Genomic DNA, 16,356 nt, shown 5'->3' with positions numbered 1-16,356 from the left:
CAACTGTCTGCCGAGAACAAGTGTGAAGCCTGGCAGCAGGTGAGAACCCTGGCAGCAGATGTGAATAAATGTGAAGTCTGGCAGCAGGTATGAACAGGTGTAAAGCTTGGCAGCAGATGTGAATAAGTGTGAAGCCTGGCAGCAAATGTGAATAAGTGTAAAGCCTGGCAGNGGGTGTGAACAGGTGTGAGCCTGGCAGCAGGTGTGAACAAGTGTGAACCTCAGCAGCAGGTGTGAATAAATGTGAAGCCTGGCAGCAGGTGTGAACAAGTGTAAAGTCTGGCAGCAGGTATGAACAGGTGTGAAGTCTGGCAGCAGGTGTGAACAAGTGTGAACCTCAGAAGCAGGTGTGAATAAATGTGAAGCCTGGCAGCAGGTGTGAACAGGCATGAAGCCTGGCAGTAGGTGTGAACAAGTGTGAACCTTGGCAGATTAGGTATGTGTTGGAGACAAAGAGGAGGGCAGGATCCCTTCAGTCTTAAGAAGACATGACCCCCACCATGGCTTATGTTCACCAGCTGTGCCTGCCTGAATGAACAGATGTGTAAATGGATGCATAATATAAAGGCCCAAACTTGATATACACAGCTTCCTTTATTCTTTATTGAGACATATGAGGAGGGTGTTCTTTTATTGAAGTGTGGAGGGTGGGTGGCATTCTGACAGATATTTGGGGCACATGACTTGCTTCCACATCATGACTGGGCTCATGAGACTCTAGNCAGGATGCTCAGGACAGCCTCCTGAACTATTTTCATCTTCACTTGGCCCAGAGCATAGGATACCCAGCCAGGGTCACAGGTGTGTCTGGTGGTGCATGGATGTATGTCCCTAATTACACCAAGCACACAGACAAGATGCTACAGACCACAGCAGAGACTTCTGGTGACTGCCTGGACCACCCCTATAACGAGGCCACCACATTTCTGAGGAATCACGTAAGAGGGCATTGGCTCTACCCAGCCTCAGGTGTCCCACTTCTGCGTCGTACTCCAGGCTGAGTCCTTCAAGACAGTCCTGGTCAGCTGAGATGAGGAAATCAAGGCTCAGAAGAATGGCTTGCTCAAGGTCTAGAAACCAGGGTAGAGTCCTGGGGCTGAGCTGCCTGGCTTGAGTCCAAGTCAAAATCCTCACGACCAACCGCTAGCCTTTNACCTACTCACTGGGCAAGGTGGCTCCAGAGGGCTGNGAGGGGCTCCCATGCAGACATTTCTTAGAAAGAGAGGCCTCNCTCTTGGGTGATCACATCTTCCTGGTGTCAGCCTTGATCCTGACTCACCCAGGTCCTGCCCTTGATGGCCTGAGGGATCACATTACTAGTAGCAGTGATTTGTGGGGTTCAAGTACTTGAACACCCTCCCCATATCTCTGGGTGACCACAGATATCCTGACTTTTCACCCATTGTTTTATAGTTCAGAGGGAGCAGAGGCTAGNCTGGGCCGTGACTGAGCCTCCCATGTCCCGTGGCAATTCCATTCTTACAGAGCAACTGCATGTCCAGCCATCTCTCTCCCAGACAATAGAGCTAAGGCTCTTTTGCAAAAGGCTAAACTTGACTCTCCTGCTACTTCTACCTTGCTGGTGCATGGCATCCTGGGACTGTCTCCAAGTGCCCAGCCAGCTTGTTGGCTGGAGGCTGAATGGTCCTGTCTTGTTTGGAGACGGCTCCCAGAGATGAAGGGTGCCTGCTTTTCCAGGCGCCTAGAACCTGGGCCAGGGTGGCTGCTTGGCAGCTGGTTAACAAATTGACATATGCCTCAGTCCAGGGCTGCTGGCCAGCTGGATGCTGGGGTGCTTGGCCTCCCCTTACCTGTGGAGTCTCAGACACTGGCATCTTGCTGAGGACCTGGCTCAGTGCCCCTTCTCAGGAGTCCCAGCCTGAAGCCAGCTGCTGTCAGACCTTAGTCTATACATCTGTATATGAGATGCAGAACCATGCATGTCCCCAGCAAAGCCACCTGGACTGGGGAGGCTGGACCCCACTTATCTCCCATCCTTCTGCAGATCCAAGAGGTGAAGGTCCCAGTGCAAAGCCACTTGAAGCTTGTCCTGTGTGATTCCAGGCCAGCCCTTTTATCCTTCCTGGGCATGTGGGAATTGGGGTCTCGTTAGTGGGCCATAGCCATCCAGGTGTGGCATGGATTCCCACAGCTTCCAGCTGTGGNCCCTGGACCTTACACAGTAATTTTGGGGCTTCTCTGGACCACCCTGGGAAGGGCAGTGTACCAGCCTGCCAAGAAAGGATCTGGACACGAGGCTCAGAGAGTGCTATGATATCTGTTGGACCAGGGCAGGAGTAGAGGCATAAAGGGGCTGAGATGGAGCCTGTGTCTCTGAGCCCAAGTCCAACTTCAGACACGGTCTCGCCCTGCCAGTGCAGTTACAAGGTGCTGTTATGGTTACAACAGCTCGTCTGTCCAGNCCCAATGTGGTGCTTTCATTTCTTCCTTCTAAAACATCCATTAGTCTGGGAACAAAGGAGACTGTCCTTGGTGAGTGCTAATTTCTTCTTGTTAAAGGCCTTTTGTAGGGCCAGGAGAGAAACCGCCTCTTTTCTGTTTTTAAAGGTGGAGGTAGGAGAGGGATAAGGGGCAAGAATAAAGGACTAGGGAGGGGAGAACCAGAGGAAGGGAAGAAAGAGAAACTGAGAAGAAAGAAGCCTCCGCGGAGGGTGCTCCAGCCTCACCGGCTTGGCTTAGATGAGCCACTACTTAACCTTAGGACGCTTTGGGGGTGGGGGTGGGGGGTTGGGGGAGTTGCTGCCCTGTGCACAGGCTACCTCCTCATGGCCTAGTACAGGGTTTCCCGGGTGGCACTGGTGGAAAACGCATGGTTGCTGGACATGCTGTTTGGNTTCCTGGAGAACGTTGGCCTCTTCTTTCGGCGGCGGCGCCACCCAGGACAGAGGCAGGCCAGTGTGGACAGGAAGACCTGGCGGAAGTTGGCGGAGACGAGGTTGTAAAGGATGGGATTGATGGCGGAGCTGACGTAGAAGAGAGCGTTGGTCAGCATATAGAAATAGTGGTAGAAGTCGAAGAGGAACCTGTTGGGGGAGAAGAGGATGTTTAGACTCCAGTGGCTCTCACCAGGCATGCGCACGGGCCAGGCATGCGCAGTGTTGCAGCTTGGGGGTACCAAAGCATCCTTAACGCCTTTTTCATAGGATATCTAGAGGATCTGGCTTTGACCACAGCCCCAGTTGGGCATGCCCCCNCTCTCTCAGCAGCCCATCTTGATTGTCTACATAGAATCCTGTTCTCAGTGTCTTAAGGCTTCAGGGCCCACTAATCCCAAACCACACAAGGACAGGAACCACTAAGGCTCCTGATATCTGTGCATGCTACATCTATTCATGATGATCTTAACTCCCATCTCCAGGCATCCCTGACCTTCCCAAACCTTCACTTAGAGCTGCTTCTCTGCTCTTTAGTATCTCCATGTGAGCAGCAGCTATGTCTTGTCCATTGGTGCCTATTAGTCTGATGGTGATGTTTCTCACATGCTAGGGAGCCCTGCTCTGCTACAGAAATGGCTCACAGTAGGTTCACTGGCTGGGTGGTGCTCANGACTGCTCTCACCATCAGCTGACTCATTTGTGCAAACAAGGTTCATGATGATTACGTACTTTCCACCTGGGAGCCTGAGTCATGCTTAGCAGAAGGGGCTCTGTGACCGGTCTCATCAAGAACCTGGACACTGAGTCTCCTACAATTTGCCCAGTTGACAACCTTCACAAGTGGCTTGCAGCTGGAGGTTGAGCTTGTCTCCCTGTCTTTTCCCTTTGTGTGACAAATCACAGCTCCTCCTGTGACTCTGTTGAGCCCACCAGTCTGGTCTGGAGTAGCTGTGACCAAAAGAACCTTCAGCTCTGACATAAATGTCTCAGGAATGACTTTGAGTGTCTGTTGTCTGCTTTGACCTCTTGTCTATAATCATCCTCCCTGGAGCCACAGGCTCAGATCAGCTTTCCCCTCGTTCCAGACAGGCTTGTGGATTGTGGAGCTCATGGTAGCCCTGTCTGTCTCTGTCTGCTAGAGTTCAAATACTCACGTAGTCCACTGTTCATCTGAGATATAGCAGAACATGAGGCGCCGCACATGGTAGGGCAGCCAGCAGACCACAAAGGCGATTACCACAGCACCTGCAAGACAGTCACTGCCTCAGAAACACGGAGAGAGCCACGGGAGACAAAGGTGACATCCTGAGCCATGGAAGACAAAGGTGGCATCCTGAGGTCATTGCCCTCAGAAATAGGAGAGAGCCATGGAAGACAAAGATGACATCCTGAGCCACGGGAGACAAAGATGGCATCCTGAGGTCATGGGCCGTTTTCTTTTCTCTTGTAATAAAACAAAACATAGTAACAACCAACAAAGCACCCGGTGAACAGAGTGTGTCTGTAACCCAGTGCTAGGAGACTGCAGGCCTAGGCGGAGGCTTGTGGATGNCTAGAGCTCACAGGCAATGGATCACAACTGAATCAATCTGTTCCAGGTTCAGTGAGAGACANATATCAAAAGAGAAGGTGAAGAGCAAGAGAGGAAGACACCTGCTGTTGACCTCTGGCCTCCACACACGTAAGCAAACACACACAAAACAACCTAACAACAAATGCAACAATGTTGCATGCTGCAGCCATTGTGACAGACAGCAATTCAAAAGAAAAAAAAAAGGCATCACGTGATTCATCACCCCCTTTCCTGGGAATCGACCTGGAAGAATTAAAAACAGAAATTGAAAAGAATACGTGCACTCCATTTCTCAATAGTATCTTTCCCAGTCAATCACAGAGGTGGAAGAAACCTGGGAGCCTGTGATCAGACAGGTGGATCTACTGCCCTACTAGTGTGTGGTCATGGGGTTCATGCACACAACAGGAACTTGGATGGGTAAGCACTGTACAGTGGAGTACCATTCAGTATTAAATAAGCAGGAGATTCTAGCACTTGCAGAGAGGGAATCTTTGGGGTCCCTTTGGGTTTCTCAGCCAAGAGGGTTGACCCCAAAACAGTTCTGTTGGACAGCTATGAGCATGTTTACATAGTCTTCTGTCTGGCCCGCCTCTGCTTGAGGTCTTGGGTGCTCCTCTCTACCTTCAGCCTCAGCCTCCTCCTGGGACCAGGACAGGACTCACCACTCACTCTTCCAGTTACTCTGAGAAACACTAAGTTAGTGGTGGACACGAGGTGGTTGCTCTGGGTCCAGCAATGTCCTTGGGAGGAGGTGTTTGAGAATGAACGCTTATCACAGTTGCTACCTTTGGGTACAGACGAGGACATCTGTGAGGAAGGCCACCTAGACCCACTCAGGTCTTGTGCCAGCCACTCTGGGCTCTAGGGCCTGGTCTGGGGGACTTCTTACTGTCACATGGTTTGTCCTTGAGGTTGTATCTAGAGCTGCTGGGAAGCAAACCTGAAAGGGGCAGGACCAGGAAGGAGCCATAGCCACAGGAAAATAAAAAGCAAGACATGGATCTGGAAGATAAAAAGACTGCTGTCCTGGGTCTTTCCTATCCACCATCCCTGATGAATGATTCCCAAGGTTGCATCAGCTGCAGGATTCAGGTCTACCCCTCTACTTAGCATTGTTGCTGCGAACTGTCTAATCACCAGGCATCTGCTTGGAAGGTTTGTTTGGCCTTCTGCCTTCAGGTCTGTTACCAGGACCTTCTAGTCCTGCATAGCTAGATGTTACCTCCATGGAGGTCCCCGGCTGCCAGGACTGGTCATGTGACTTCATTTATGCGTGTTCCTGGGGNTATACTTGCTTCCTTGACAGATCCTTGATTTACAAGAAAGCTTACCCATGTATGTTAGTAAAGCTTCAAGCTTAGAGTTGGCTTCCGGCCTCTGGTTGGTTAAGTGAGGATGTGAAGCTGTCACAAAGAGGACAGAGCACCAATGCTGAGCTTGGACCCACATTCCATCCCATGTCTTTACACTCGGCTCTGGGTTGAGCCCCAACAGCACTGTCTGTTCCCCCCTGGGTCTGCGGTTACGTACGTAAGACGAGAACTCCATGGCGCAGGGCCTGGACACGGCCTGGCTCGATGGACATGTTGAACGTGCTGTGCTCTAAACTGTTGTGGGTGCCCACAGTGCACACACCACGGCCCTGCTCGGCGGCCTGGTGCACCATGACGGTCAGTTTGTTGGCTATCACAGTGTTTAGGATGGAGATGATCAGCATGGGAAACAGGAAGGACATGAAGGTGTTAACCTGCAGAGAGCAAGAGGCGACTGTCAGACACAGATGCTTACCCACCAGACCTGGGGACTATCACCCCGTGTGCTCAGAGCTGGAGTTGGGAGGTACTTGACAANTTAGGAGGGCCAGAGGCCATCTGACCTGCCTACCAGACCCGGCCCTCCCCTGGAGCTCCTCCCCAGGTTCAGCTTTCAACCTGCACTCCACTCCTCTCCACTCCAACAGGCTTCAAAGAGATCAGCATAGCCTCTGCTACCTGGGGCTGGGAAAGACCTTAGGTGTTCTGACAAAGGGCCAGGCTCTGAGTCCTGGGCCTGAGAATATCATGTCCAGGACTCCAGATCTCAGCATGGTCTGTCCAGTGAGACTGAATCCTTAGCTCCCACACTGCATGCAAACAGTTCACACTGAGGCCTTCATACAACCTGCCACCCACGTGGTGTCTCTCAGAGCTCTGGGGATGGCTAGCAAGCTCNGGGGACCGCTAGCACTACTGTCTTAGTCAGGGTTTCTATTCCTGCACAAACATCATGACCAAGAAGCAAGTTGGGGAGGAAAGGGTTTATTCAGCTTATACTTCCACATTGCTGTTCATCACCAAGGAAGTTGGGACTGGAACTCAAGCAGGAGCTGATGCAGAGGCCATGGAGGGATGTTACTTACTGGCTTGCTTTCTCTGGCTTGCTCAGCTTGCTCTCTTATAGAACCCAAGACTACCAGCCCAGGGATGGTACCACCTACAATGGGCCTTCCTCTCTTGATCACTAATTGAGAAAATGCCTTGCAGCTGGATCTCATGGAGGCATTTCCTCACCTGAAGCTCCTTTCTCTGTGATAACTCCAGCTGTGTCAAGTTGACACGCAAAACCAGCTGGTACACCTACACAGCAGCCCAGGCCTCTCCATACACTCTGCATTTGGGAAAACTGAATCTCTGAGGTTCTCTTCATAACTCAGAAATGGCGGGACATGGATTTGTTTCCTGGCCTGTATGAGTTCAGCCCGGCTTTTCCAACAATGTAACGTCCAGCTGACCCTTGGCTTCAGGAGGCTTCTTGGAGCATTAAAAAAAAAAAATCACACAAATGTGCACATGTCCTAGTTGAAGTCCATGGAGAATATGGCCATCACAAAGCTCCTGACTTATGCAAGGACAGCCATGACCAGATGCTGGGAGTGAGGGGCGTGGAAACCCAGGGCGCTGGAGTTGGCTTGGACTTCCCAAGCCTCTTTCAGACTTAGTTGAAGCACCTGTGAAGGCCTTTCTCCACTCCCAGGTATCCACAGACCACCCCTGGGAGGGCCTGGGAAAAAGGCAGTTCAAAATGCCATTTGCACAAACAAATCTCTGCTCAACAGGCAAGGTACACACCTCTCCAGAGAAGGTCAGCACCATCTCCCTCTTGGGTTCTTTATGCCCTCCCCAAGCTGCATCTCCTCTGACCTTGAGAATAGAGGGCCTGTTCCATCTTTCCCCAGGAGGTCAGGAGCCAGAGTTGTTCCTCCTGTGTGTTTACTCACTCCATTGNAAGCCCATGGAGGGCAAGCAAGAAGTCCTCTGTCTGCTGTGAGCCCAGCTGTGCCCCATCCCAGGAGATACACTAATTTGATTCCTGGTGAGTCACAGTGGAATTAAACACACTGGATGTATCCAACTCGGATTTAAAATGTCAAAACATTTAAAATACCACACCTCGATGAACACAGGCGGCAGACAGCTACCTCTAGGACTGGCCAGAGCTGGAGCAAAGCAGCAGCAAGATGAGGCGGCTAGTTCCAGACCCTCAGTGGCCAGTCATTGCTCCTAAACCCGAGGTTCCGAGGCGCACGCCTTTTCTGACCCTCACCAGGTGTAGCCCCAGCCTTAGAGCTGTCTGCTTCCAACTTGCATGGGCACGGCAGCCCTGGCCACACAGGATAGCCTGAGAAACATCTGTCACCTCTGTCAACTTGAGGATCATGCTGATTTCACAGCAGGATGCATCAATGCTATCCTACACAGCTGGAAGCACCCACAGCATCCTTTAATGTGCCTTTCCAAACCAGGCCCCTGTGTCCTGGGGGGACATGCAGGCAGATGACCCCAGATCACCCTGATCTGTGACCCTGAGCAATGGGGAGGGAGGGACATGACCAAGAACAGGGAAGTCAGAGGGGGCAGCGCTGATAATAACCTGTGGAGGGAACCTGTTACACAGTTAGGATGCATACATCCTGGGGAGAGAAACCAGACTCAGCATTGCTGGTCTTAGCGAGGGACAGCACATACCACACAGTGTCTCTGCCTCTGCCTCCCCTTCTGTGTGGCTGTCTCTCCTGGTATCTCTTTGTTTTTTCTCCTTCTGTTTTAGACATATGCACCAACTCCCATGGATGAGACAGGACCCAAGAACAGTTAGGTGTCAGGCTACTGTGGGCCACCAGCTTTTTGATCATGTTTACAAAGCTGGATTGGGGTGCTGGGGAGGACGGTGGACCCCAAGAGCATGCCAGCCTTTGGAGTTCTTGCCTTGTGTTCCACCCTGACTGCTATTGGTCCTCTCAGTNCTGGAAATTGTCGTGCACGAGGAAGGCTCTCCAGAAAGGAGCAGAATGCATGGGGTGGATTAGGGGTTGGAGGTTGGGGTGTAGACAGATAGGAATCCTATATCCTTGGGTATCTGTGACCTCAAGCAGGTCCCAGAGAGACTCCACATCTCAACAAGGAACTTTAGGGGCTGCTGAGGTGGCTCAGCGGGTAAGAGCACTGACTGCTCTTCTGAAGGTCCTGAGTTCAAATCTCAGCAACCTCATGGTGGCTCACAACTACCTGTAATGAGATCTGACGCCCTCTTCTGGTGCGGCTGAAGATAGCTACAGTGTACTTATTTATAATAATAAATAAATCTTTGGGCTGGAGTGAGCAGGAACTGAGCGGAGCGGGGCTGACTGGAGCGAGCGGGGCTGACCAGAGAGAGCACAAGTCCTAAATTCAAATTCCTAACAACCACACGAAGGCTCACAACCATCTGTACAGCTACAGTGCAGTCATATACATAATAGAAATAAATTAATCTTAAAAAATCCCAACAACCAGGGAATCTTAGAGTGACCAAAGGTGCNCCCATCATTGAGTGCCTTCAGTAGCACCCAGGATTACCATCAGGATGAGCAAAAAAGCAAGCTCAGAGTTCTTGTCAGGAAGCTGGGATGGCACCTGTGAGGAACTGGGCTAGTTTAGCTGCTGCCCTCCGTAAGNCTATATTTTTGTGGATAAGAAGGGAGGCAGATTGAAGGGTTTGATTAGAAAAGATACAGTGGTAAGAAAGAGATGGTAGGTTCAAGCTTGTACACGGATGGTGTATGGGGGAGATGTATATAGCCTGTGTGTCAACAGATGTGGGCGCATGTGACAGTGGTGTATACTCTCCCCACCCACCCCAAGTCACCAAGAGGTGGCCTTAGTCTCAGATCCCTNCACTGAAGCTCTGACCCTCANGNNCATTTCTCCTGCAGAACAATACTGGGGCTTCTCCCCGCCCCTAGTTAAACCCATTGTGTTTAGATAAAAATCTGAACTCACTCACTCCAGCCAGCATCCCGCAAAGAATGAGAAGGAGCTGAAGAGGCTGCAACGCCTAAGAGCTGAGAAACAAAAGAAAAAAAAAAAAACCAAAACAAAACAAAAAACAAAAACAAAAAAACCAAACCAAATCAAAAAAACCCAGCAGGGTGAAGTAGGAGAAGTGCCTGTGTGACCTTCTGGACCAGCCTGGGCAGAAAATGTGAGGGCACAGGAACCTGCTTGACGTCTTCGATCTGCACTCTGTCCAAGGCTTGCCCGTGCTGAACCTGTTCTGGCTGGGGCTCGTTTGCCACCCTTACAGAAGGCAATCCCCTGCTGAGCTAGCCTGTGTCCTCACATTTTCTGGCCACCCTTCTCCACTTCTGCTGGGACNGTGGATGATAGCATAATGCACTGATATCAAAGGTTTCCAGTGCAGNCTTGTTTGAAATAACAAAACCAGAATGAACTGGAATGGCTACCACTGAGGCAGGCAGCTAGCTGGCCAGTCCCCACGCATCTGATCCTGGGGCACTAGTTGATACCGGGCACCCCGAGATAACAGTTTATGGAGAATATATCCAAGGGACTAAAGGGAAGCAAGGTGTGTGTGGCTCCCCAAGTTCCTCTAAGGCCCAGCTTGGCTCTGAACAAAACCTGATTAACCTGTACAGGGGCTGGCAGTGCATGCTTCAGGTGCCCCTTTTGAACTGAAATAACAGTCCCACCACACAAACTCTATGTCTAGTGCCCTGCAGTAGATGCCCAGNTGTGAACAAGAGCCCTCCACATGTCACACCAAAGCCACCAGTTTTTCCCAGATGTGGAGATGTTAGGGACAAAAGAAAACTGTATCTGGTGGGTCTATTCTCATCTCACCAGAACACAACGGGGTGGGGGTTCTCTTAAAGTGACACGGCCCAGAATTTCACAGGAGAGTGACTGCATTGCATTATCCTCAGGATGGGACTGTGGAAAAGACAAAGAAGCCATCATCTGAAAGACCCCACAGGATGCCTGAGACCGGGGTTCTATTCAATAAGGAGGAGGGAGCTAAAGGTATATAAAAAAATGTTGACTCAACTTCTTCTGGAATGTCCCAANGGGTGGCAGGTCTAGGATGCCATGTTGCTCCTGTCTCCATTTGGATCTCTGTCGCACTTGCCAGGGATCTGAGAGTGGCCCAAACCCTTGACATGCTCAAGGCTGCTCAGAAGGGCTCTGAAGAAAACCTGACGTGTAGGAACCGGACTCCAGCCAGATGAAGTATATGTAGGCTCTTGCTTTCATGAGTGAGTGTATGAAAGCGCCCCTCTGCTTCCAGGAGGCATCTCTTGGGGCAGCTTCCATTCACTTCCTTAATTTGACTTTACTCCGCTGTGGGTCCCTGTCCTTCTTTTCTGGTTTGGGATTATTGGAAGAGCCTGGACCTCAGACAGAGTCCAAACAGCAGATTTGCTGGGTGGTTCTCAAGTCCCAGATGGAAAGACAGCACCACAGACAGCTAGCTATACCAAGAGGGCTGTGACCAGAGTGTAGGCAGGACCCCTGTAGCCTTCTTCTCCCAGGAGATGGCACATCTGACCCCCCACCTCTGTGTCCTGGCCACCTTCAATGTGAGAGCCAGACTCTTCCCTCCTGCTGTCCAGAGGTGCAGAGGCTGGCTGCCGTATGGTTGAGAAATTGGCAACAGAAAACCACGAACATCCACATCCTGCCAGTGCCTGGCTGTGCCGTAGGCCTGGCACCAGCTTGGCTGTCAGGAGACCACAGACTCAGCCTGGAGGCCTCAATCGAATTACAGAAATGGCCTTCTCAACAGCTCTGCCCTTGTCCACTTGTGCCAGGTTCTAAGTCCCTGGAGAAAGCTTAGCACAACAGGGTGGATGCAGGGCCTGGCCTTGGTCCAGAACCCTCAGCACAGCTGGTGTGGGGCTTTTTTTTTTTTCTTTTTTCTTTTTCTTTTTACTGGGTGGAGGGCAGAAACAGGTGACAAGATGCTTCAATGTTTCTAGCCTCTCTCAAAATTAGCCCCAAACCATCTGGGTAAGAGAGTAAGTCTTCAGGGCAGGGAAGGGGCAGGGAGGACTGAAGTCTGTCTGCCACGCCCTCAAATATATGCCAGCCAAAACTTCTATTAGAATGCTCAAATCTGTGGAACATCTGCTGAGCAGCAGCAAGTGACTTCTAAATCCCCAGCAGTTTGAGTAGCAGTACAGTGGAGAGTGGGTGGGCTGGGTACTGCCTGGCCCACATCCCANCTCTGTACCCAACAGTAGTGGAGCAGGAAAGAGCCCCAGCTTGTACCCAAGGCTCACTTTGTACTGCAGTCAGAAAGGCAGTGCTTGGCTGGACAGATTCCATGACTGTGTCCACACCAAGCTAGGACAGTAGCCTTTCTTCTCATGAGTAAGAGTGTCCTGAACAGTAGCTCCCACTTGCTAAAATGCATCTGTTGTGTCTCTACTTCAAAAACCCAAGGCAATTCATTCAGGTTTGCCGATATGCCTTTTGTTTGCATTTTCCTAAGCTGCAGGGCGTTAATTTGACACTGAAGGATTAAACATCCGGCCAAATGCTCAGCACAGTACATTTAGAGCCCTTGACAGAGGCTGAGCCATCCAAGAAAGTTCTCTGTTCCATGCCAAGAAAGCCTGGGACTCATGGACATTAGCTTCATATTTCCAATGATCATGAAAAACCCTCATCTGGGCTTGGGAGCAAGGCTTTGCAAGCCTGGGACAAAGTTGGTTGCTGGGGCTCAGTGGTTGTAAGCAGAATACACATGCATCTCAGAGTGTACGTTGCATATGGGCAGTACAGGACACCCATTACAGCGGAATCTCCAGCCCTACAATTTGCTGTGTGCTTTCTTGCCATGTAATTGTGTGGGTAGTGCAGCGAATATCCTGCCTGTTCCTCCCAATTTGTAATTACCACCTACTGCCAAAGCTGGCCACTGCACTTCCCCGTGGACATCTGGCTCTTCAACATCGGAGTCTCAATGGGATTAGTGCTGTGTCCCTGCTCAATAAATCTGATTACAGTGAACACAGAAGGGCGTGTCTTCACCCACAGGAAAAGGATTTAGAGTGTGAGGGAAGACTTTGGTAGAGGTCTTCCAGTCCCTACCACAGAGCCTCAGGCGGGACAGAGGACTCATAGCTTGTACAAATCCAGGCTCTGGCCTCTTCCTGANTGACCAGGTTCTGAGCCTCACCTCTGGGTAGGGGACACTGCCTCGAGCCAGCTTTCTGCTGGGTAGGACTGTGGGACATCTGAAGGCAGGCAGAAGTAAAAGCTCTGAAATGGCAGCAGAGGGCCAGAGAGACAGATTGTCCAGGAAAGCACTTGCTCTTTAAACCCTCATTTAAAAATTCAGGCACAGAGATGTAAGCCTGTAATCCCAACACTGGGGAGGCTGGTGGAGACTCGCTGGCCATCCATCTGGCCAGTTGGTAAGCTGTAGAATCAGGGANAGGCCATGTCAAAAAAACAATGTGAACCGTGATAGAGGAAGTCATCTGACATCAACCATTAACCTACACACACACACACACTCCACACACACACTCACACACACACACACCACATATACATACAACACACAACACACACACACATATGCCACACACCACACACACATACACACACATACCACACCATACACATACACAGACCACACACATACACAGACACATGCACACCCCCACACACATATACACACATCATACACACATACTACTCATAGACATATACACCCACACAGGTACACACATGCACAGGTATGTGAATATTCACATGCACACACACTAGCATGCACCCATGCACACACATGCCCACATACACCATACACACATACATACCACAAATGCACACAAACACCACACACATATGCACACACACACACACACATATACACAGGCACACACATGCACACATATGTGAATATTCACATACATACACTAGCATGCACACATACACACCACACACACATACATATACACACAAGTACACACACCAATACACACCACACACACAGACACATACACACAAACAGGCACACACAACACACAGGCACACACATGCACACATATGTGAATATTCACATGCATACACTAGCATGTGCACATACACACACCACATACACACACACACCACACATACATACACACATACCACACACATACATATACACACAAGTACACACACCACACACACAGACACATACACACAAACAGGCACACACATACACACAGGCACACACATGCACATGTATGTGAACATTCACATACACATACTAGTGTGAGCACATGTACACACACACATACACACCACACACACATACATACCACACACACACATACCACACACACATACACCACACACACATATACATCACACACACACACATACACACCACACACACATATACCACACACACATACACCACACACACATATACATCACACACACACACACACATACACACCACACACATATACATCACACACACACATACACACCACACACATATACATCACACACACACATACACACCACACACATATACATCACACACACACACCACACATACATATACACCACACACACACACACACACACTCCTGAGGCTGGAAGATGAGGAGACTAAACTGTAAACTGTGGCCCAAATGCTACCCAGTGGGAAGGGGCTTTGGAGGTGGAGCAAAGCACTTACTTCTCTGTTAGGGGGCTCTGCTCCTCCCTCCCAGTCTGCAAGCCCCACCAAGTCCCATTACCTCATTAGTCCCACATTCATTTGTCCTTTACTCCCACTTGGAGCTTTTTTTTTCAATAACAAAGAGGCTTTTTTGTTTTATGAATGGCACAGCGTGCAAATTCACACTCTCCAGAGTGGGAATCAGAGAGCCCTGGGTATAAGCTCCTTGATTTTCTCTCTAGATAGGGGAGGAGGTTGGGGGGGGGAGGCGTGGAAGAGAGAAAGGAAAACCAAAATTGATCTTATTAAGTGACCCTGAATTCCTTCCAGTCTCACTCTGTGGCTGCCATCCCCCAAATCCCCATGCAGGAGAGGGTGGCACAGATCACCTTCAGCTGTCCTGTCTTGGTCTTTCCCATCAGGATCCCTAGTGAGCTTTGACGTCACAGACAGCAGAAGGGCGGATCCACCCTCTAAGGACAGGGCGGACCTGGCATGCTATAGCTTCCGCCCTATCTGCCCTATCTGCTTCTAGGGCAGCGGGGAGAACAGTATAGGGCTTACCCACCCACTGCCAGCCATGAGTCAACCTTCTGGGTCTTGAGAGCCAGGGGTTTGAGGAGCCTCCCCTTCCCCCAGGCTCACAGCTCTCTCACAGTCTCAGATTAGCTTGCCAGCCTTGATCTTCTGCCATAGACAGCAGAAGGAACCTTGGTCATGACTGACTCCAGCTGTCAGGCGATTTCTGGTTACTGTTCTCAGCTGGGGGTAGGCTGTGTTGCAGGCTGCAGACTTGAGGTGGTACAACCTGGCTCTTTCTGGAAATTCTATAACATATGTCCATCTCTCCCCTGGGGCTAGTTAAATATCCCTCCATCCTCCATCCTCCATCCTCTGGCACCGTGTAAGGTATTGCATGTCCCAAGCTCCTTTAGGTAAGGNCACTTATCAAATACCTCATGCTTGCAAGGTGTCCTACTTGCAGAANTGGGAGGAGCCGGGCAGTGAGANGGAGGAGCCTTGGTGGGAGACAGAGATGAGTTCAAGACATTGTGAAGGGTGAGCCTGTTTTCAGAGAGCTTGACACTTGTCTATGGACTGTGATCCTTCGGGCCAGGAGGGGTTGACAGGGCAGGAGCCTTAGCCTGTGAAACAGGAAACTGGCACAGCTGTGTGCATATTTAGGGTGCCCTGCCTACATGGTAGGCACAACCTGGAGCAGGAGTCAGGATTGGCTCCCACATTAGGAACAGGTGCGGGTAGAGAGGGANGAGCACTGTGACTGGAAGTGAGGCCATGTGGGGTGTCACCTGAAAGGAGGTCCCNGCCCTCAGGTGGATTGCAGCACACTGACTTTGCACCGGCTCTGCCATGGTGCTGAGGTTGTGGAGTCCTGGCTTTGCAAGCACACAGTATGGCTCCTGTACAGTGCCCAGCACGGGGTCCTGTCTGGCAGCGAGAAGCCCCCACAGTGACCATTGTGGGCCCTGCCATGGTGCTCACAAAGCAAAGAAGCCTGAGTTAAGAAGAGGCAGGTCATCACGAGCTCTAACCTGGCAGTGGGGACCATTTCAATCCCGCTCTGAGTGAGGTCNNCCCTCTCCATCCTCTGACATCCTAGAGCAGGAGTCCACAGATGTCTTCAGTAAAGGGTCAGAGAGTGAGTGATTTTGCTTTGTGGGCCAGATGGTCTCTGTCACAACTGCTCAGCTTGGCCACCAGAGCCCAAACTAACCACAAGCAACATGTTAATAAACAGTAGGCCGTGTCTACCCTGTCCATGATAGAGCATTGTCCCAGCTCGTTGTCTCCTGCCTGAAAGACTCAGGCTTATGGCCATGGAACGCACACTGGGTACTGGTCATGTCACAGTCCATTTGAGAAAAATGGGGACCAACATGA

General features: G+C 50.7%; 1 protein-coding gene across 2 annotated transcripts in view; it reads right to left on the bottom strand.

Moving 5' to 3' along the window:
• Positions 1 to 577: 577 nt before the first annotated feature.
• Positions 578 to 16,356, bottom strand: part of Ntsr1 (neurotensin receptor 1) — a 44,143-nt gene continuing 28,364 nt past the window's right edge. The window contains exons 2-5 of one of the 2 annotated variants that reach the window (XM_021156861.2): positions 6,004 to 6,220; positions 4,052 to 4,142; positions 2,781 to 3,044; positions 1,224 to 2,468 (exon numbers count right to left, since the gene is read on the bottom strand). In XM_021156861.2, the coding sequence (XP_021012520.1) occupies positions 2,792 to 3,044; positions 4,052 to 4,142; positions 6,004 to 6,220 (561 nt within the window). In that variant the 3' untranslated portion in view covers positions 1,224 to 2,468; positions 2,781 to 2,791. Of the gene's footprint in view, positions 3,045 to 4,051; positions 4,143 to 6,003; positions 6,221 to 16,356 lie in introns of both variants that reach the window. The other variant, XM_021156860.2, reaches the window with a different exon arrangement.

Source organism: Mus caroli, chromosome 2 (genome assembly GCF_900094665.2).
Source record: "Mus caroli chromosome 2, CAROLI_EIJ_v1.1, whole genome shotgun sequence".
Taxonomy (NCBI): domain Eukaryota; kingdom Metazoa; phylum Chordata; class Mammalia; order Rodentia; family Muridae; genus Mus; species Mus caroli.
Note: the sequence above shows the minus strand (reverse complement) of the source record. Positions and strands in the feature narration are given on the sequence as shown.